We start from the raw sequence: 21,225 nt of genomic DNA, 5'->3' as shown, positions 1-21,225 counted from the left end.
TTTGGAGGAGAGGCTCTAGAAGACGGGGCAGCTCAGCCCCAGCAGAACACAGATGAGACAGCCCATCCCGATGGGCCAAAGCCTTTCAAATTATTGCAATGGAAAGTTTATTTTGCTCAGATGTTTCCACGTGGTTGGGTTATTCCCTCCCCTTTCCTTGGTGCTAAAGTTCGCCTGAGTGATGGCCAGCAGGCTTTGGAGGCTCTTCTGGCAAGGCAAGCCCTTCACTGTGGGAGGGATTGGGTGATGCCAGGGTGATCATCAGAGCAGCAGCTGCTGGAGTTATCCCAAAACACACCTGGGAGCCTCTCTGCCTCCATTCCCAGCTCAGTGAGCCCTCCAGGGCTGCCCAAGGCTTATTGCTCCAGCCTGGAGAGCTTTTGCTGCTTGGCAAGGATTGATCCTGCCCCTTACCCTTGCAGGATGATACCAGCCAGGTCCAGCCCAGGGTTCCACTGACCAGAGGGGCTTCGTATGACACAGTCACTGTCATCTCAGTGACCGGTGATGCTGGGAGAGACATGTCTAACCTGCTCTTGCTATTTTGCTTTTCCCTTTATTTTATTCTCTGAGCAGGTTTTCTGCTCCTCAGCCCCTTGGAGACCGACCATCCCTTGGCACAGGCTGTGCCTGGCATGATGGCCAGGGTGGCTTGTGCAGAGCATGAGGGCTGCTGATAGTGAGCAAAAAAGCAGCCTCAGGGGTCCCTCCACCTCCAGTGCTGTAATCCAGCCTTTAAAACTCCTCTTTTCCTGCTCTGGGGACTTGTTAACGTGGGTGGGGAGTGATGAGGAGCCCAGGGGATGTTTCCTTTGGTTTTAAAAGCCTCTTTCCTTTTTGCAGCTGAATTTTTGAAAGGCTCTGAGCTGGAGGCGGAGGAGAGGAGGGCAGAGCAGACAGAACTTTGGGAGTGGGTTGGCATTTTAGCTGACAGCACCTGGGAGCCAGGATGTGTGGCTGCTTCACCACCCACCCCACGCAGAGTCTGTGCTGGGGTTCTTCCTCAGCCCAGCACCTTGATGCTCTCATGCCAGCTTGGCTCCAAAAGGATACCTTGCATGTAAGAAGAGAGATGTCTTTGTGCTCAATTAAGCAATTTGATGCTTCCCAGCTCTCAGCTTCATTATCAGCCTTGGCTTGCAATCCAGACTGACCTGTGACCAGGGGGGACCTGCTTAGTCAAGTGCACAAGACAAGCATCCTTAATTGCTTTGGTGCAATGATTATTTTCATTACAACAGTTTCTTTCTGCAAGAAGCAAGGAACTCCCATCACCGAGGTTTTAATCTGTGAAAACAACTCCTGAACTTTTGAACTGCGTGCAGTTTGTGGCTGTTATCTGTGTGACATGGGACGTGACAACCTTCACTGTCCTCCAAACTGGCATCCAGTATCTCTCACTCCTCCCTCACCACGTTGTTGGTATCTTTCCCTGCATCAGTTTATTCACAATTAGCCACTGGCACTGCCTCCAAACCCCCCTGCACTGCCTTTGGCACACCCTGGCACATCCCCACCCTTGGGCAGGTACAGAGGGAGGTTCTGAGCCTCCCTCCTCACAGGTTAAATGAGCTTAAATGCAACATCCATGTGCACACCTTGACTGGGGGGCCTGCAGCTGTTGGGGTGTCTCAGTGTGAGTGAGTCCCACAGAGGCTGTGCCAGCCAGTGCCACAGGCAGTGGCTCAGTGGCCTCGTGCTGCAGGCTGGCATCAAGTCCTGCATTGATGCCACACTCTGGGTATTGCCTCCTGTGTGGATTTCTCACTTGGAGCTGATGCTTCCAAGAAAATAAATCTGCCCTGGGACAGGATTTTGCACGGAAAAGGGGTTGTTTGTCATTGCCAGGTAGTGCCTCTCACCTTATGCTCAGTCCTGTTTAAATTTGTGAGCTGGCACCATGAATGAGTGTGCTGTAAATGGCATCGATCCCGGAACCACAGGGCCCTGTGTGCAGAAGTGACCAAGGCTGATGATGGGAATCGAGCATGGCCTGACAGAGCTGGTGCCCCCTCTGAGCCACAGTGCCAGAAATATCTGATGCCTGTTCAGGAAAAGCCCCAGGGAGCCAACAGCACCTCCTGCCCACGGCATCCAGATGAGGAAACCTCACAGCTCATATGTAAGGCAGGGGGAGAAGCTGCCACAGCCCCCAGCTGACCTAAATAACACACGCACCCCAGTGCTGTCAGAAAAGCAAAGTCATTATTGGCAAAAGAAGCTGTGAGGATGATGACCGGGCTGACAATTGCCAGTGGTATCGGCAGGATGATTTCGGTGTTGTTGAGGTTGCTGTTTTCTAATGAACAAGATCTTTTGTTGCAGCTTGTGCTGCTGGGCACCACCGGATGGTTTTTATCCCCGTTGCCTCCTTTAGCCAAGAAGAACAAAACCTCCAGCATGGGGGACAGGCTGATGTACCGCACAGTGACTGTGGCACCTTGCAGTGGTGGCTGTTGTCACCGAAACCCTGGTTGCCTGTACCACTGCTGCTTCCTTGCTGCCTGCTGGCCCCTGGCCCAATTCTGCTCCAATTGTGCTTATCAGCCCCAGTTTCCAGGCTGTTTTTTGGGATCAGTCAGGGAGCACTGCTGGGCTGCTCCCTGCAGCGACCCAGTTTGCTGGATGAGGTCTTTGTCCTCCTTTGGAGGAGAGGGATGACAAAATACACTTGGTGGGGGCCACTGGGAGATGCCCCCAACAAGACCTAGAAACCTCAGCTTCTCTTTTAGTACAGTATTTCTGTGTTTTCTTCCTGCTCCATGTGGCCTTTGGGGATTTGTTTCGGAGTGTGACTTGTTAAGTTTTCTGGTTGAATAAATCAGCACCTGATGTGCAAACCTGGCTGCACGTCCTGTCCATGTCCCAGCCAGAGGATCTGCTGCCCATTTCCCATCACTCCCACTTTCTTCCTGTGAACCCACTGGCGTGACATGTCCATCCCCATAGTGCAGAGCCACTTTGAGTGGTTTTCCAGTTCATGTGGTGTATTATATGGCAGACAGAAAGAGGAGAGATTCAGACTAGGTATAAGGAAGAAACTTTTTATGAGGAAATGTTTTATGAGGAAACACGGTTGCCCAGAGAAGCCATGGCTTTCCCATCCCTGGAAGTGTCCAAGGCCAGGTTGGGTGGGGCTTGGAGCAACCTGGGATAGTGGAAGGTGTCCCTGCCCATGTCAGGGGTTTGGAACAGGATGAGCTTTAATGTCCCTTCTAACCCAAACCATTCTGGAATGTTTAATGTCCCTTCCAACCCAAACCATCCCATGGAATACTGATAAGACATTCTGAGTGTCTGAGCAAGCACCTCTCTGTTTTTGGGAAGGGTGAGCAGAACAATGCCTACTGCTTTGGCTGCTCCTATCCTGCCAGGAATTAGCCAAATCTGCCAGTTTGGCTAGAGCAGAGTTGAAGGATTTGGGCTTTTCCCAGCTGGTGGAGAATGTGTGCCTCTGGCATCATGCTTCAATCTGGCAAGTGTGGGGAGATGTCAGGGGAAGCCCCATTACTCCATTTTCCCTTTGCAAAAGCTGGGGGCATGTTCCAAGCCCTGCCATGGGGACAGCCATCCTCATGACAGCATCCCTGTGTGACCAGAGGAGGTCTCAGCCTCGCCACCCTCCCCTGTGCTGCAGGAGGAATGGATGCTCCTCACCATGGCAATCGCTCCGCTCGGCACAGAATGCAGGTCCAGGTACTGGGACAAAGCCTGGCTCTAATTGATGTCCTCTTGGATGCTGAGCTGCGCCGCTGCCTTGTCGTGAGCCTGAAATAAATGCTGTCACCAACGTGACTCAGAGGCACGTGGAGGAAGGGACTGGTTTCATGACAGACTGAAATATGTCATACTTCAGGAGACCGGCTCCATAGCAAGGGAAATGCCCAAAACCTTGTCCTTCCCTGCCAGGGAGGGCGAAACACGGCCAGGGAGGCTCCCTCACCTTCGTGGATGTTGGAATAATTGATGGCTCCGTGCTGCTTGTCACGGCCCAGCGTCATAAATGCTTAAAAGGTTTATTTACCAATTCTGAAAACTCCTGAGCGCATCATGTTTAATGCAAATAGAGAGTGTGTTTAGGAAGATATAAACCATTCCTAGAGGGAAAGGCAGTCCATTATCTCCGTACAACACCTCCCTCCCTAGCTGTAAGCCAAACAGCGGGGAGCTGAGCAGGACATGCTGATGAGAATAACTAATGCAGGCCTATCCGACCATGGAAGGGAAGGATGGGATCATCTGGAGCAGGAGAGACAGCTTTGCCAAAACAAACCAAACCATGTGCTGGTTGCAAAACTTCCAGTGCTGATTCCAAGCCAACCAGTTTGTTTTCTTGAAGCCACCTTTGTTCCACGTTCCGAGACCGAGTCAGGTCATCAGCATCCCCGAGGGTGTGAGAGAGTGTGAATCCAGCTCATCCAGAGCAAGAAGCAGGCTCTGAGGGCTTTGCTCTTGCTTTACCTCTCTCCGTTTTGCTATCTCCTTGCCAATGCCTGGGATCCACATGGGTTCCAGCACAGCATTGCTGTCCCAGATTTACCTCCCTGAGGATCAGCAAATTGCTGTAAAATTTTTCCTGGTACTGGTGCCCTCTGTCACCTAGACACCTGGCCAGATGTGGAGCCAAACCCTCATGCTGTGAAAGGCACATCCTCCTCTGTGTGAGGAAGGAGCTGCAGAGCATCCCCAGGGATGTCAGAGTGTGTTTTGAGTGCACAGCCAGGCCAGGATTCTTCAGGCAGAAAGGCACATGCCTTCAGGGGGATTGCTTTCCTCCCAAACCCAGGCAGTGCTGGTAGCAGGGACATGGATTTTTTGGCTTCCTCATAGAGGAGACTTGTGCCATTTAAAAATAAACACCCGGAGATGATGCAAAGGGTTGTGCAGCTGCTGCTGCTTCACGGCGCGGCCAGATTTGCGTCTTCCCGTCGGAAATGATTTTAAGCTAAGGCAGTGTGAGCTTGGTGAGCACAGGGAGCTGTGCTGGGCACTGGAGGAGGGCCAGCCCTGGGGACTGTGCCTACATCGCCTGGGGCCACGCTGTTGTTCCTCTGTCTGTGCTTGGCTCCTGGGAAAAGGAATTTCCCTGTAATTTCCAGAGTGCAAATCACCCGATGCTGTGGTTTTGCTCACTTCTGAGCGTAATGCATTTATTCTATGTTTTGTTTCCTTGCTTCAATCCAAACTGATGATTAAATGTCTTGTTCTGGGGTCCTAAAAACTCCTCAACAATAAAAAGCCTAGTGGGAGCAAGCTCAAAGTGAACAAAGGATATCATCCAGGTTCCTAAACCACAGAGTTTCAGTATTGTCCTGGGCTTGCTTGGTGCATGAACTTGCCATCAAGCCTTTGAAAGGTGTGTTTCCAGCTGCCTGGCCTTCAGCCATGTAGGCAGCACTGTCTCTCTTGGCTTTTATCTGGGCAACAGGGAAAATCCAGAGGTTTGCAGAGCTTAGGGAAGATGGACACCAGGGAACAAAGCTATCCCAAGCCCTGCAGGTAGCATTACAGAAGCACTTTGCAGCTGAGGAGCCCAGGACTGTGGGCAGGAGTAACTCTCCTGGCCCTGACAGACAGTGGTGGCCAGAGGCGCAGGAGAGCTGTTATTCCACTTGAATCTTAGCCTCCAGGGTGCTCATTAAAAAAAGGCTCAAAGTTTCCTACCTCATGTGTCAACAACATGTGGAGAGACACCGTGTAGAGTTCTGCGGGCCTGTTATCTCCCCTCGTGTTATTAATGGTGTTTTTTTAATCACAGCACTGTCTCTTTTGTCATCGTGCGTCCGTGTGGGAGCCCTGCGCGATGCTGAGCCTGCCAAGCCCTGCCCTGGGCAGAGCTCAAGGGGCTGAAGGGAGGGGTCACCATTACTGCAATCATAAATGAGTATTTGGAAGGTCAGACCCGAAATGCCTGCCCCAGCCCGGAGCGGAGGAGCTGTGCGAGAACGCCTCATCTCGGATTTTCCTTTCGCCGTTCCAATCCTCCCCCTGACTGTCAGGCTCCAGCCGTGAATCACTCCTGGGCACGTGGCTAACACATGAACGCTGCAAAATATTTTGATGGAGGGGAACGGGGGTGGGAGCACGAGATAATCCAGCCAATTGTTCCCAGCCCTTCGAGTCCTGTGCCGAGGCATCGCAGCCTCCAGCATTTTCAAGGGCGTCTGTCCCAGAGCTCTCAGTCAGGATGAAAACTGGGATTTGGTGAACAAGGCAAAGCATTTGGTATCACAAGTCAGTGGGACTGGTATTTCCAGGAGCGAGCAAGGGTTGTGAGTAGAAATAGCTGCCCCAGATCAAGCCCTGGCTCCTCACAGTCTTCAGCTGATTGCTTCTCCCATTGGGAGGTTGAGTAGGCCCAAGTGGAAAAAGGAATCTGAAGAGGGGACCTCCTCAGCAGCTTCCCAAAGCTCCACATCCCCCAGGGAGACGCGAGTGATGTTAGTTATGAGTTGCTGCTTTTAACAGCCCTTGTTGTCTCCCCAACAGCTTCACAGAAGCCATGAAGAGCCAGCCGAAGCTGGAGGGCTGGGACTGCCACTGGACCTACTACTCAGGCTTGGCCATCTCGGCTGTAGGGACCTTGTTTGTCATCTCCAGCTTCTTAGCACTGGGATTCACCGGGACATTCCTAGGTAAGCACTGAAAATCCAACAGCTTTACCAGAAAGTGCATTTAATCCTTGCAGGGATCTCTTGCTCCTGTAGGACTTTCCTTGTCCTTGCCTTCAGGGCTGTTAGATTTGGCATTATGATACCAAAGCAGGACCCAATCCTGCTCTTACCACAGAGGGGACGGCACAGTGGTTTTATACAGCAAATCCCCTCACCTCCAGCATCGAGCCTGGAGGTTTGGAGTACAGCTGCTCACCTGCCAGCCCAAAAAGGGGCTCTTTCCCTCCAGAAAAGGGACCCCAAATTCAAGACCTCACAAGTGGCACTGGCACAGCGAGTGTGAGCTGTCCAGCAGCCCTACTCCGAGCACCCACCTGCTCATCACACGTGCTGAAGCAGGATGTTGTTTGCTCTCCCCTCTGCAATAAACCTGATGTTCGTTGACAGATCCTTTTATCTCCCGCTTTATGGCAGAAGGCATTTTCCACTGTGCCTGCTTTCACATTTAGAGCGTAATTCTCTTAGCATTGTTGACTTTGAAAACATGCCAGTATGTGTGGAATTCATAAAAATAAAGTAGAGACAGGAACAATAAATATCCAAGGAAAGGGGCAGCTCCTGCTGGCTGAAATAATCACAGCCCCAGCTTTGACACCTCATTTAGGCTGTGCTTTTGCAAGTGCTTTACAAACCAAATTCAATTAGCTCCTGTGGCGTCGCTAGGAAAGAAGAGAGGGATGTAATAAGCCTTCCTGGTTTCAAGTGGAGTTGCAAAGAAATGCGTTGAGTTGGCCGAAATCCTGCTGCCAGAAATAGAACTCAGCACTCCTAAACGTGTGCCCTCACCCTTGGTGTGCAGCCTCACTCCTGGCCCCCTGTCACACCCCTGTCCCTCAGCTACCGGGCACCAGCATCCTCCAAAATCACCGGCAGCCCCTGAAGTGATGTTGTGCCTGTGGAGACATGTCCAGAAAGGCCAGGCACAGGAGTACCCGTCAGCAAGAGCTGCTTGAATGCTCCTGAAGTTCAGCCAGATCTGGAGTTGTTTACGTAAAGCCTGATTCATCCGACCAGGAGGATCCACTGGACTTGAACCGCTGGGAAAAAGCAAACAAGTGAGTCAGGCTCAGCGTAAGAGGTGACAGGGCCCTGTCCCTCACATCTGGATCCCCCGAGGCAGCGGAGAGGTGGGTGCTAGTGGTCCATATAAGGCATTTCTGCTCCATCCTCCCTGCCACCACTGCCCTGGACTGACACGGCAAGGACCAGCTCTCTCTGCTAGCCAGGCATGACAGGCACCAGAGCAGAGCTGAGTCACGGTGGGGACGTGCCAGGAGCACATGCCAGTGCAGCCAGGCTGGCTCAGGACCTCTGCAGCACTGAGGCATGGCCCAGCTGGAGGATCCATCCTTGGACTGGTAACAGCTTCTCCACTCCACACAAGCCCCATGAGTCCAAGTCAGCAAACTCTTAATGGAGAATGTCCCTCAGCGTGGTTTGTGGCCCGGCCAAGGGAAAGACAATGGGTCTGCAGGTCTCTGAGGATCTCATGTGGGATATTCTCTCTCAGGACTGGTGCTTCAAAGATCCATGCAGGATTTTAGTGCTGCCCTGGTGCTGCAGGAGGAGCAAGGACTCCAGATAGCAAAAGGCTGCACTGCTTTGGCAAGGAGGAGAATTCAGCTTCTTCTCACTGTCGACATCTGAGCTCAAGAGAAGTTTTGAGAGAGCCTCTGACAACAGGCACTTCAAAAATTACTGGAGCTGGATTTGACCCTTTGTGGGTTTTTCTACAGCAGTGACAGCTGAACCCGGCAGGGCACAGGGCTTCCTGTTGAATTCCTTCCTTACAGCACATTTAGGCTTCGGAGCAGCTGCAGAACACTTTGTCTCTCTAGTGTGGGTTAAATTGTGCAGTGGGAGCTGTGTGAGTCACCCTTCTCCAGCAGCCTGGCTGTGCCACCCCATCTCCAGCACGGCAGCTCCAGCTCCAGATGCTGTTTGCAGCAGCTGGATGTGGCCCCTCTCCCTGGCAGAGCCATCCCTGGTGCCCTGTCTCCATGCTGTGCCCTCACTGGGATTCAGGCATCACTTCAGCATCACTTCAGCACCCTCCTTTTTTGCCCCGTTTCCCAAAAAACAGTGATGAGGGCTGGGCTTATCTCAAGGCTGAGGATGTGGAGAGGCTGCTTTGCCTGTCTGAGCCCATCTGCCTCATACCCCAGTGACATTTCTTCCAGCACTCACCGAGATTTCAAGTCAATCTGACTTGACCAAAGTCTGTGGCTGGGCCTGGAGAAGCCGACAACTCTTCGGGGTGAAGCAGAGGTGGTGCTCCAGCCCAGGTCAGGCTCCAGGCATTCTGGGGGACCTTGCAGAGTGCCCTGAACGGCTTTTTGCTGCTGTGATCCCACCCTGAGCAGTGAGATGGCTGCACAAACCTCCAGCAAAAAATAGCTCCAATTAGGTGCCAAAGTGCCTCAGCTTGGCAAGGAGCTGATTCCTGATTTGAGGGCTCAGCGGAGGCACAGGAGATGCCCAGGGTGATGCTGTGCAGCACAACACACAGACCTGTCCCTGAGCACCTCTCTGAACATAAACACATAGAAACCACCTCTCTGGTGGTCATGCTCATTGACCTGTGCAGGTTTAGAGGCAGAGATTACACTGGAAAAGCTCCTGGGGAGCTGCCTGTGTGCTCCTGCTCGTGGGGAGCCTGCCTGGAGGGTTGCACAGCCCCAGCAGTGCTGGGCACAGATAAGCTCCTGCCAGCCCCACGGACCCAAGGCTTTGTGTGAACCTCCTCAGTGCCAGTGCCGTGTGGGGAATGAGGTGTTCAGCTCAAGGGTGAGGGCGGGCAGGGGAAAATGAAGCATTTTGACACATAAGAAAGCACAGAAATGGGCTGTGGCAGGGGGTGGTGTGTTCTTTCTACCAGAACAATCTCAGAGATGTATTGCCAAGTAACTGTGAGAACATATAGTATGAATACAAGGCAATTATCTCACTTAGTGGCCTGCAGTTAAAACCCAAAAGCATTGTGTAATTGGGCAGGGGCTGTTTATCCTTAGAAATAAATGTTTTAGCACCATGTGAGGTCAAAGAAATAACACTACGATCCAGGTAATAATAATAACCTTGAATAGTTTGCACTCCTGTAATGCCTTTCATCTGGATTTGTGAGCACTTTCTCACCATACATTAATCCTCACCACCCTCTGTGCTCTAAGAAAGACTGATGTTATGATCAGTGCACAATAGCACTTGGAGGGACAGAGGAGACTGGCCCAAGGTCAGGGAAGGGGCTGGCAGCAAAGCTGGGAGCTCAGCCCGGGGTGGTGGCAGTGCCCTGGGCTGAGGGACAGGCTGCTCCTCACGGATCAGTGGGCTGGCAGCATGGATGGTGCAGTGGGCAGAAGGGAACAGAGCTGGGCAAGGGGCTGCAGCACCAGGAATAGCTGAAAGAGCTGGGGTGGGCTCAGCCTGCAGAAAAGGAGGTTCAGGGGGAGCCTTTTGGCTCTCCACAACTCCGTGACAGGAGGGTGCAGCCAGAGAGGGGTCAGGCTCTGCTCGCAGGCAACAAGGGACAGGGCAAGAGGAAATGACCTCAAGTTGTACCAGGGGATGTTTACATTTGATGTCAGGAAAAAATTCTTCACCAAAGGGGTTGTCAATCCCTCCAGGGCAGTGGAGGGATTTAAAAGTCATGTAGATGTGGTGCTTCGTGGTCTCACTTGTAAGACCAACAGAACCAGAGATCTGCATGCTGGCCCTTTACCCCTCTGAAATGTTGCCCACGAGCTGCACATCTCCTTGTCATTTCTTTCCCAAGCTCTTTTCAGGAGGGTGGAAGGATTGCTCCAAGGTAGATGGGAAGCTGGTTGGATGCTGGCAGTTCTGAAAGCTTTCCTCATTACAGATGACAATCACCCATTATCGTCATCATCATTGTGCCAACAACTGAGTGTTTTGTAGGCAGAGGTGCTATTTTCTGAAATTCTGAGAAATTCTCTGAGCTATGAGATAAGGGTGACATTATAGATGAGGGCATTTGGTTGTGGTGGTCATGATGAAAAACAGCTCCAAACACCATTACACAGCACTGGGTTTATTATCACATTAAATGGATTTGATCCCATGCACTTTCTCCCTTGTGGAGTGGCATTTGACAGGCAATTTTACAAATGAGAAAACCAGAATTAACCAGTTGGGACCTGGAGAGCTGTGTCCTGATGAGGGACGTGGCTGCCACAGCCTCATTGCAATGCAGGAACTTTCCTCGTGGGCAAAGAGCCATTCCTGGAAAAGCTGATAGACACAGAGTAAACAAACAACTTATTTGTTGCTGTTTCCTCAGCCTGGAAGTCAGTGCTGAAACCCTTTGCTGTGAATCCCTGCCAGGGATACCCTGTGGCACAGGGAGGGTATCAGTGTGCCAAAGCCCCCCCATGACTCCCAATTTCATGGAGCCTAACCAGAAGCTCTCTGCTTGCTCTTAGGTGATTACTTTGGCATCCTGATGGAGGAAAAAGTGACCAGCTTCCCCTTCAGCATCCTGGATAATCCCATGTACTGGGGCAGCACAGCCATCTACCTGGGCTGGTCCCTCATGTGAGTACGTGCCCCTACAAACACCTCTGGTTGTAGGGTCAGTGTGGGGTCTCTTGGCAGAGCATGAGGTGCCACGGTGCATTTGGGGCCAAAAAGACACTCTGTGATGGCAGAGAAAGTGCAGCCTGCCCTGACTTCTGGCTCCCTGGCTATTTTTGTGCGTGGAAAATCTTGTGCTGTCTGAAAACACTTGCAGAATTTGTTGTAAAAAAATAAATAGCGGCCAAGTGCTGGGGGAGAGGAGGCATCAGCAAATGCTCTGCAGCTGAACGAGGTCCTTGGCAGGCTCTGCACGTGGAAAAATCAACAGTCAGGGCCAAATTCATGCAGGGTGTCACTCGGCAGGGGCAGGGCACTGGTACTGGGGAGCAGTGTGACCCTGCAATTACTCTGAAAAAAGCAAAACAAGCCAAGCCACCCTTTCCCCCAGCCCACGGTGAAAACACTTCCGAAACACTCCTTGTGTGATACAACACAGCTTAATAGCCTGCTTAGGAGGAAATGAATAGGCTGTAATTTAGCAGCAAATGAGCAATATACTCTATTCAGTGTAACAAGTTTGATGTGGTTTTCATTTAATATCACATTTTATTTATTTGCACAGGAGGGGAAAAAAAAAAACCCTGGCTGTGTTACTTCAGGAGGCCATGGAGTGTTGCAGGCTGTTATCACTGGGTATTTTGCACTGGTGCTCCTGACTGTGACCACCTCTCCTCTGCCTGGGTGGAAAAAATGAAGTGCTTTGCCACATTCTGGTCATTTTTTCACCCATGTGTGCAGCCCCTGGTAATAAGTAAAGCTGATGGTTTCTTTCCTGTCTCCACTGAGCCTTGTTGCTGTTAGTTCTGCACTTGAAATCCCCCCCAGTGCTGTCAGGGTTGGGTGCATGAGGCTGTTTCCCTTCCTGGCAGAGCCATGGCCCTGGATGGGGTTGAAATCCTGGGAAATGGTGCAGGATTTAAATGCCAAAGGGAGGCAGTGCTGGGCACGAGAGTTGGCCACTGGGTCTGCAGCAGCACCATGGACATGTTTATGTTGCTGTGGGAAGTGGGGCAGAGCTGGGTCAGGATGAGTTCCCCCACACCACACCACACCACGACCCCCACAGCAGTACAGAAGTAGGGATTTGGCCAGGAGGAATTATAAGGAGATCTTTATTTGTTTTAAAATCAGCATCAAACTATTTCCTAAAACCTTTGCAGAAGCCACTGAAACCTCCTGAGCTCTTTCTGTCGCAGAATCCCTTCTTCACCCCTCTCATTGTGCTCTTCCACCACAATTCTGGGCAAGAGCTGCTCCAAGCAGCTCAGGACAGCAGTGATTGCCTCTTTTTTCTCGTTAAAAGGCTGCCACCATTAAGGGCAGCCAGGCGTGACAAATAATTGCTGTGAACAAATTGCTGGAGCTGTGCAGAGTGGCACCAAGACACCACCCACCTGCCTGGGGGAAGCTCAGCACAAGCCTTCTCACGGTGCTTTTGGCTGTTTCTCTTCCCTGGGACCTCAGTTCATACAGTCACAGAATCATTTAGGTTGGAAAAGAATTATAAGATCATCGAGTCCAAGCATTAACCCAGCTCTGCCATGATCAGCACTAAAACGTGGCCCCAAATGCCACGTTCACATGGCTTTTAGATCCCTCCAGGGATGGTGACCACCACTGTCCTGTGTAGCTGTCCCAAGGCTTGACAGCACTTCCAGGGAAGAAATTTTCCCATTATCCAACCTAAACCTCCTGTGGGGCACCTTGAGGCCATTTCCTCTTTTTCTGTTGCTTGTATCCCTGGCTTCACCCTTCTGCCAGGGAGTTGGAGAGAGTGAAAAGGTTCCCCCCGAGCCTCCTTTTCTCAGGGCTGAGGCTCCCCCAGCCTCAGGTGCTGCTGGTGCTCCAGACCCATCCCCAGCTCTGTTCCCTTCTCTGGACAACCTCCATTGGCTGATTTTTTGGGAGGTCCACACTTTCTCCTAAGGTTCCAGGGCTTTCAGAAGATGTCAGGTGTCTGCCCTCAGAGGCCAGAGCTGATGTCCCATCCTGGTGGCAGCAGGAGGGATGCTGGAGGAATCCTCCAGGTGTCTGATTCTGGCCAGACCTAAAACACAGAGCACATTTGTTCTCTCTTGGGGATGCATCACACTTCTTACCATGGTATCAGAACCCAAAGGATTGATCCTTTCTCTTCCATAAGGGATGAAAACACATCACATCAACCAGCCTCTCCTCTGACTCCAGTCCAGCCTTAAAAGCATCAAGTGACAACCCACAGCCATGGGGAGCTGCAGCAAGGCTGGGGACAGACAGACTTCCTGCCCAAAAAAAAAGTCCTAGCAGGAAAACAAAACCTTCCTGACTGACTCGTCATCACTGCTGCAATCAGATGTGGCCCAATATGTAGGTCAAACTCGTAAGAGGACAGAACAGTTCACCCAAATGCTGCTCATCACCTGTGCTGAGCAGCCTCATTTCTCCTGCCAGACAAATGGAGCATTCAGTGTGTGGGGACAGCTTTGTGTGCCTCTGGTAGGGAAGTGTTCTAACTCACAGCAACAGCCTGTGTAAATCAGAGCTGGAGCTGCAGCCAAATGATGCAATTAGAGGTCTTGCTGTCAACAAACAATCATGTAAATTTGTTCTCTCTGATAGGAATCAAGAAGGAGACATGACTAAGCATGTAATAGCAGGGGCTTGGGAGAGAAGGAAGTTGCCTGAAGCTTTCTAATGAGGGAAAAAGTTATTGCAGAATGAAAATGGTGAAAAAATGGAGATTTGTGGGTGCCTCTCCAGGGACTGCTGAGGCTGGGTGGTACCTGAAAGTGGCTCCAGTATGAGGTCTAGGTAGTTCAGTCTCTCTCTGCAGGTGTGTTTTCCCAGCAGCACGAGTCACCTTGCACCAGGCTTGTGGGATGTTTATCCTCATAAAATCACAGAATGGCTTGGGTTGAAAGAAACTTTAAAGCTAATCTTAATTGTCCCCCTTAATTAGGACACTGGTGATTGCCTTTAATTGCTGGTGGCAGCTCTGAGAGGGATGAGAGCTGGCTGTCAGCAAATATTTAGCTGGTCCTTGGTGGGGAAATGTGCAAGGCCAGCTGGACAGGGTTTGGAGCAGGCTGGGATTGTGGAAGGTGTCCTTGCCCATGGCAGGGATGGGATGAGATGAAGTTTGAGATCCTTTCCAGCTGAAACCATTCTGTGATTCTACAATTTTATGACATCTCTCTCTGGAGCAGGAGGTGATGAGGATTTTTGGTGCCAAAGCTATGGCCTCTGCTAAAAGGAGCAGCCATCTCCATTTTACCCTCAGTTCTTGGTCATCTCTCCCCACAGCCAGCCAGTGAGGAGCAGTGGTGGCATCGGTGCCCCGTGCTGTGCCTGGTGACATCTGGCTGGAGGACACATTCCTGAAACACCTTGAAATGGGTTTAAAAGTGAACCCAGCACCCAGCCCCAGTGCAGCACCCACCCCAGCACCCTTCCCAGGGCAGGAATGGACCTTCCCATCCCTTTCCATCCCCATCCCTGCACTGGCTGAGCCACCACTTGGATGGCCACGATGCCATACACTGCTCTGGCTGCCTGGTGTCCCCTGTACCCTGGGTGGCCCACCTTTTTGGGACATCAGGCATTTCCCTCAGAGCATGGGCTGGGAGCTGCAGCCGTGTGTCAGCAGCTGCTCAGCCCTTAAACATCCCCATCATCTCAGGATTTAGCATCAAAGCAGGAGCTCTCATAGCAGAGACGTGCAGGGATCAGGCTTAAAAGAAGTCGCTGAAGTAGGCTGGGGAAGAGCCTTTGCCAAGTAACATCCGTCTAAGACAGTTAACATTAAGCACAAAAAAAAACCCAACCCTTTTGTTTCCTTCTGTTTAATGAGCGAGTGAGAGCTCTCTGCAGCCCAGTGTCTCATTTCACTTTCTCAACCAGGTCTTGCATAAGCCCATGTACTTACCTGATCTTTTCCTTCTCTTTCAAAACAGGCACGCCAGCCCAGCTGGCCTTTTGCTGACAGCTGTAGTGGCAATTTCCTACACAATCGCTGTGCTGTACGAGGGGTGAGTAGCTGTGCAGAACTGGAGAGCTTCTAATTATTTCTACCAGCTTTAACTCTCGAGGTTTCAGAGAACTGCACAAGTAGAGATGGGTTTTTTTCCAATTAATTCAGCGGGGAAGAATGAAAACAGAGGATTTTTTTCAATTGTTTTGATAATGGGCAGATTCCACTCTGAAGCTATTTGCTGACTTCTGGGAATATTTGTGCGTTTTTTTATTTTTATCAAAATGAGGCCTTTTTTTCCTTTTGGGTGCCAAATTCTGTCTATAGAAGAACAATAAGGAAGGCAGTGAGAGGACTCATTGTGTCTCCAGAAGAGCCCCCTACAAGAAGCACTTTCATTTTGTAGTTCCTTGGATGGGCTTCTCTGCTGTTTTGCACCACAATAGCCCAGCCAGCAGCACAGGATGGAGCAGCACAAATTAACTCCCAGAAATAGCAGTTGTACTTCAGCAGTGAAAGGTCTTTTGTATTTGCAAGGGAGGAGGAGAAGCAGAGAGCCATGATCTGCATGAGGGGGAGCCTGGGTGTGTGCTGAGCCTTGTCCTGCTCGGCACAGGGATGGTCCTGTGCTCCACAATCCAGAGAGGCTGAAGCCAGAACTGCCACGGCACAGGAATAGTCAGGCTGTGCCCACCTGTGAAGGACAGATTTTGTAGGCCCAAAGGTGAGCACTCAGTAGCCTTGATTTTAATTCTTCCTCCCTTCTTTTGCCCCTCTCTTTCATCTCTGCCCCCTCTCTCCCCAAATTCCCATCCTCCCAACTACAGGCCTTTCACAGAGGAAATCTATCGGAGGAAGCAGAAGGGAGTGAAGAGCAAGTAGCCCCAGGTACGTTTGCTGATGGGAGCATTTCAGGGGCTGCTTTGCTGGGCTCCCCCACCAACGAGCAGCCCAGCCCAGTCCTGCCTTCCCTGGCTCCTCCAGAGCCCTTCCCACACTCCTCAAAGCATTTGAGCTTCAAGCCTCTGCAAAATCCCAGGCAGAGAGGCTTTTCACAGCAGCAGTTGTGTCCGCCTCTTGGCACCTGACCAGCAGCCCCCAAATTGTTTTGATTATACACTTGAGAATCAGTGCGAGGGAAAATTGCTGGGAAGCTTCAAGGCTCCAGGCTTAATCTGAATCAGGCAGAAAAATACAGCTATTGGCCATGGCAGGTGCTCCAGAGAGTGGCAGGGATGGTGTGAGAGGGCATGTGTGCCTGCTCATCCCTCAGGGAAATCAGGCCTCCCTGCTCCAGCTGCTCCTTGCCTCAGCCAGGAACATTTCTGCCAGTGGGCTCACCCTAAAACCTCAGCCCAGGCTTGTTTGGGGGACCAAAAGCTTCTCCAACAGCACAAGCTCCTGGCCAGGCTCCTTTCCTGGGGGTTCATTGCCATCTTGGAACCCCCAGTGCATTTGCCTGCTGGTTTTTGGAGAGCTGGGACAATCCCACGGTTCTGCTGAGGTTTTGGCAGCACTGTGCTGCTGTGACAGAGCTGCTGTGGCACCAGTGAGGTCCCAATGGACGCTTGTCCCTTTGCCTTTTGCAGGGCACTCTCTGGGGTACCTCGTGCCTCTCCGGTCCCCACACTGTCTGATTTGCCCATTTTCCTACTGAGATGTATCCTACTAATTAACCCTGCAACCCTTAATGAGCCGACTGAGCTCCCTGCAGCACTGGAAGTGACCAGAGAACAGCCTGAGCGTGGTGGCAGCCTCTTGCCACAGCCCGTGGGAGATGGAGGTCCCTGTCCCCAGGGCTCTGTCCAGGTCACTGCAGCTCCCGATGCTCTCCCGGGAGTTCCACAGGGTGGGACCTGCCCACCTCTTCTCCCACACCAATTACTGGAGATCTGCAGGCAAAAAGGAATTCCCTTTGGACTGGAGAGAAAGCAAAGTAATGATGGAAACACCGGGGGCCTTTCTTAAGTGGGCTCTGAGCATATGGAAGCACCAGCTCCAGCTGATCCTGAAGATCATCTGAAGGTTCAGCCTCAGAGCCACGAGAAGCAGACAAAGCTCAGGTCCAGCAATGGAGAGAGCTCAGGAGCCCCTGAGGATTCAAACACAGATGGGGAAGATGTTGTGAGCTCAACAACAGCAAAACCTGCTGCAAACCCAAAAACCAGCCCCTTCTTTTTTGGGAAAGGAACCTCCCCATCCAGAGCTGCATTTCCCACCCGTGCAGAGCCCTGCAGCATCTCCACACTATTGCAAAGGCTCTGAGAAAAGTGACTGAAAAGTACAGGAGTGAGAATGTATGACCTAAAGCACACCCCAGTGGCATGGAGGGATGGCAGCTGTCCTGTGGGGAAGCCCCAGCATGGAGAAGACCCGGGGGAAGAGTCAATCCCTGTCTGCACTTCACAGATACCCCACCCCTGGCCACGTTGATGCCCAGCCCCTCCTTTTCCCTGGGTCCACATGAGGGTCCTGCTGCCTTTCCCACCACCCAGTGCCTTCCAGCTGTTTTCCACCGTCTTGCAGGGGCAGTGGGAGGGAGGGAGGAGAGGGAAAGGTTTGTTTCTGCCTTCCACACCCACCGTGCAGCAGCCAGGTACAGATGTGCCCCTCCGCCCCTGCCACCAGCCTGTCCCAAAATTGTCTAGTGCTGAATCCTGCCTTGAACAGAAAGATTCCAGAGGTGATGCTCCAGCCCTGTTTTCACAGATTCCCAGAACAGTTTGAGAAATAAACTGTAAATGACCAGACGAGCAGGTGCTGGAGAAGGGAGCTGTGCTGCTGCCGGCTCTGCGCGGGCACTGGAATGTGGCACCACATCTCAACATCACACTGTCCCCTCCACAGAGGGTCCTCCCTCTTCTCAGTGTCACCTCCGTGAAACAGTTCCATTTCCTTTTGCTTTTACACATTGTAATTAACTCACCCTCCAGGCATTGCTCAGCAGAATTAAAAGTGTTGGTCTCTTTTCAGTCTGGCCTCCATTTCCTGTGGAAGGGCTCACAAATGCTGTGTTTGTGTTTCATCACTTCAGAACCATTACACATAGATTTATTTTTTATTGCCATCTCAACCACCTTCTTCTCAAAGATTTGGGCATAGTATTTTATTTTTAGATAAGTTTCCACATTCCCTTCACAACTAATGTTTATAGAGGGAGGCTAAACTGGCCCAGTACCCATAGCAACCATCGAGGAGAGGATACATTGCATTATTCAGACAATTTATGTCAGAGTTGCCAGTCCTGGCTCAAAGTCTCTGATGTCAATAAACTTGGATTTGGTGATAAGTGAAATCAGTATTTACTGAAGAAGCACGTGCTCATACGGGAAGAATTATTCCTAATGAGAGCACAGCGAGGGCTGTATTTGTGCTGTCTCGTTCTGGGGACCATGTGTGCCTTTCCCAGTCCCTCCTGCAAGGCCAGAAGGGACCCCAGTTGTACCATTCCCCTCCCCTGTCAATATCAGCCTCCTAAAACGTGTCTGTCACCATAAACCCCAGTGGTGGAGCTGCTTCCCGTCCCATGCCCACAGCACCCCGTGAGCACGGGGGTTTGGTGCTGTGCTGGGACTGGCTTCACACGCTCCTTCCCCCTTGAGCTGCCATTTCCAGCACATGGTTTTTTTGGGGGGGCTATGCCAGACACATCCCTGGTTTTAGTAGCTTCTTCCCACAGCAGCCAGCACGGATTAAATGTCTCTGCCTTCACACAACTGGTTCTGGCTGCCATAAAGTTGTAGTTTGATATTTTAGAGGCACCTTCTCTCTTCCCTGAAGAGGGAAGGTGAGGAGCTGGAAGTTGATGTTTCAGCCCATCTCTCATGGGGTCTGAGCCCACCTTTCTCCCTGGGGCAGGGGGTGGCCTTGGCCAGGGCCAGTCCCAGGTGTTGCTGTGCTGCTCTCTGGGGCTGCAGGGAGGGAAACACAGAGACACCATTATTTATGTTGTTTTATGGTATTTAGCAGCAAGGAATTAGGGGACTCTCCTTGGTTATAAGGAAAAAAAAAAACGTGATTCCTCTCCAATTGCCTAATATTTCCAAGAATTGGAGATTACACGGGGAGGGGATGAAACCTTCAGGCTGAGCACGAAGTGCTGGTGGTGTCACAACTCTTTCCCCTCTCCCTGGCTGCAGCTGGGACGCATCCTGCATGGATGCAGGGGTGGGCCTCGTGGCCAGGATCAGAACATGAGTCCTGCTGCTTCCAAAGGACAGACCTGCACTCTGGGACCCCCAGGACCAGCTGGTTGCAGCCCCAGCTCTGCAGTGGCACAGGCAGGAGCGTCCAGCTCTTGCAAAGACATCGAGGACCAAATGGGGTCCCTGGAAATGGGGTCATGGGGCCGTTTTCATACCTTCACGCCTTCAAAATCCAGCATGGGGCTTTCTGGGCCCACTGGAGCTTGGCAGGGAGGTTGTTTGCAGCCTTGGGAATTACTTCACGTGATGCTGTGTGCTGACACCGCAGATAACACTTCCTTTGAAGTTTGGGATATTTCTCCAGAGCAAACACCGGGAAAGGAGAAACTAGTTAAATCTCAACTCCTACCTGGCAGGGACAGCTGGGTCACCCAGGTCATCGCTCTGTGCTGCCTCAGCTCTCCCCATCCCACCAGACGAGCTCTGTGCACACCCTCATGGAGGTTTTCTCTGCGTGGTTGCTTGCATGGCTCCCCCCCACACATCTCCCTTCCGTGGAACTGCAGGTGGCAATTCCTTGGGATGAGAGGATCATCTCTACAATGAGCACCCCAGCAACGGGGATGAGGGGCCAGCTCCACAGGATGCTTCATCCAGGAACACTTCAGGAGGTGGAGGCTGCATCCTGTGGTCCTTTCCCTGATGGTGGTGACACCCAGGAGCAGGGACACATTCCCAAAGGCCCTTCTCTCTGCTGTGACCACCTGTAACCCCGTGCCCCTGTTTGCTTTCACCCAGGGAAGCTGCTCTGCCTTGCCCCAGGGCAGGGAGGGCCATGGCCCTTACTTGGCCAACAAACACAGAATAAACACCGTGGCCAACAAACACAGAATAAACACCGTGGCGAACAAACACAGAATAAACACCGTGGCGAACAAACACAGAATAAACACGTGGCGCAGTCGGGGTGGCACGTGTGGCACCGGCAGCACTGGGAATTCGCCATTCCCACCCCGCTCCCGCTTGCTGCGTCTGCACTTGGGCTGGTTGGGAAGGTGGCAGGAAATGAGGGGCTCAGGGCTCTGGTGAGGGCTCCCAAACCCATCCCAGCTCTGAGGCAGATCCTTTTTTGCCAGTGGTTGGGATTTGATGTAAAAGCAAAGATGAACTTTGAGGTTTGGGGGCAGTTTGGGCACTGCTTTATTTGTGATCGCTTAATCCAGAGAAGGTGGACAGGGGGCATGACAGAATTTATATTTGTAGGGGAATAAACCAGCCTGTTCTATCCCTGCTGTATAGGGAAAACAGTCTGGACTTTAAATGCTCACAAAGCAATGGGGAGAACGCCCTGGTGGGAAATAATTCCCACGTGGGAAACCCCCAGTGCTGGAGCCCAAACAAATTCCTAGGGCAGGATGGGGATCCCAGAGCTGAGCTGCATGGGCTCTGCTGGCAGGTCCATGCTCAGGGATCTGGGATACAGGCAGCTCCCAACTCACTGGTGTCCAGGGAATGCTTTGAAATTTCCCCCAGTGCTGAGAGAGCAGCAGCAGCACCCCACGGCCATTGTCCCCCTGCCCCAGGCATCACCCCCGTCAGGGACAGGGTGGACAAGACTCCATCCAAGGCAGCCCAGCCCATTTCCACCCTCACTCTGGGGGCCCTTACGCACGGAGCTCCCGCCATGGGGCAGAGGACAAGTTACCAGGCTGTTTTCTTTAATTTCCACACTCAAAAGCCGCCCCGAGACAGCCCGGTGAGCCGTATCCTCCTCGGATCCTGTTTCAAAGGAAAAAAGCGGTAGGAATGTGCTGCTTTTTCCATGTTGCATTTTCTTCGGGAGGAGCTGTTTATGGAGCACAGC

General features: G+C 51.9%; 1 protein-coding gene across 3 annotated transcripts in view; it reads left to right on the top strand.

The window, feature by feature from the left end:
- Nucleotides 1-18,505, top strand: part of PEMT (phosphatidylethanolamine N-methyltransferase) — a 42,556-nt gene extending 24,051 nt beyond the window's left edge. For all 3 annotated transcript variants that reach the window (XM_068207209.1, XM_068207207.1, XM_068207208.1), the window contains exons 4-8: nt 6,490-6,635; nt 11,114-11,225; nt 15,200-15,274; nt 16,044-16,104; nt 16,806-18,505. In XM_068207209.1, the coding sequence (XP_068063310.1) occupies nt 6,490-6,635; nt 11,114-11,225; nt 15,200-15,274; nt 16,044-16,098 (388 nt within the window). In that variant the 3' untranslated portion in view covers nt 16,099-16,104; nt 16,806-18,505. The remainder of the gene's footprint in view (nt 1-6,489; nt 6,636-11,113; nt 11,226-15,199; nt 15,275-16,043; nt 16,105-16,805) is intronic.
- Nucleotides 18,506-21,225: the final 2,720 nt, after the last annotated feature.

Source organism: Anomalospiza imberbis, chromosome 16, assembly GCF_031753505.1.
Source record: "Anomalospiza imberbis isolate Cuckoo-Finch-1a 21T00152 chromosome 16, ASM3175350v1, whole genome shotgun sequence".
Classification (NCBI taxonomy): Eukaryota; Metazoa; Chordata; class Aves; order Passeriformes; family Viduidae; genus Anomalospiza; species Anomalospiza imberbis.
This window is presented reverse-complemented; position numbering and strand designations above follow the sequence as displayed.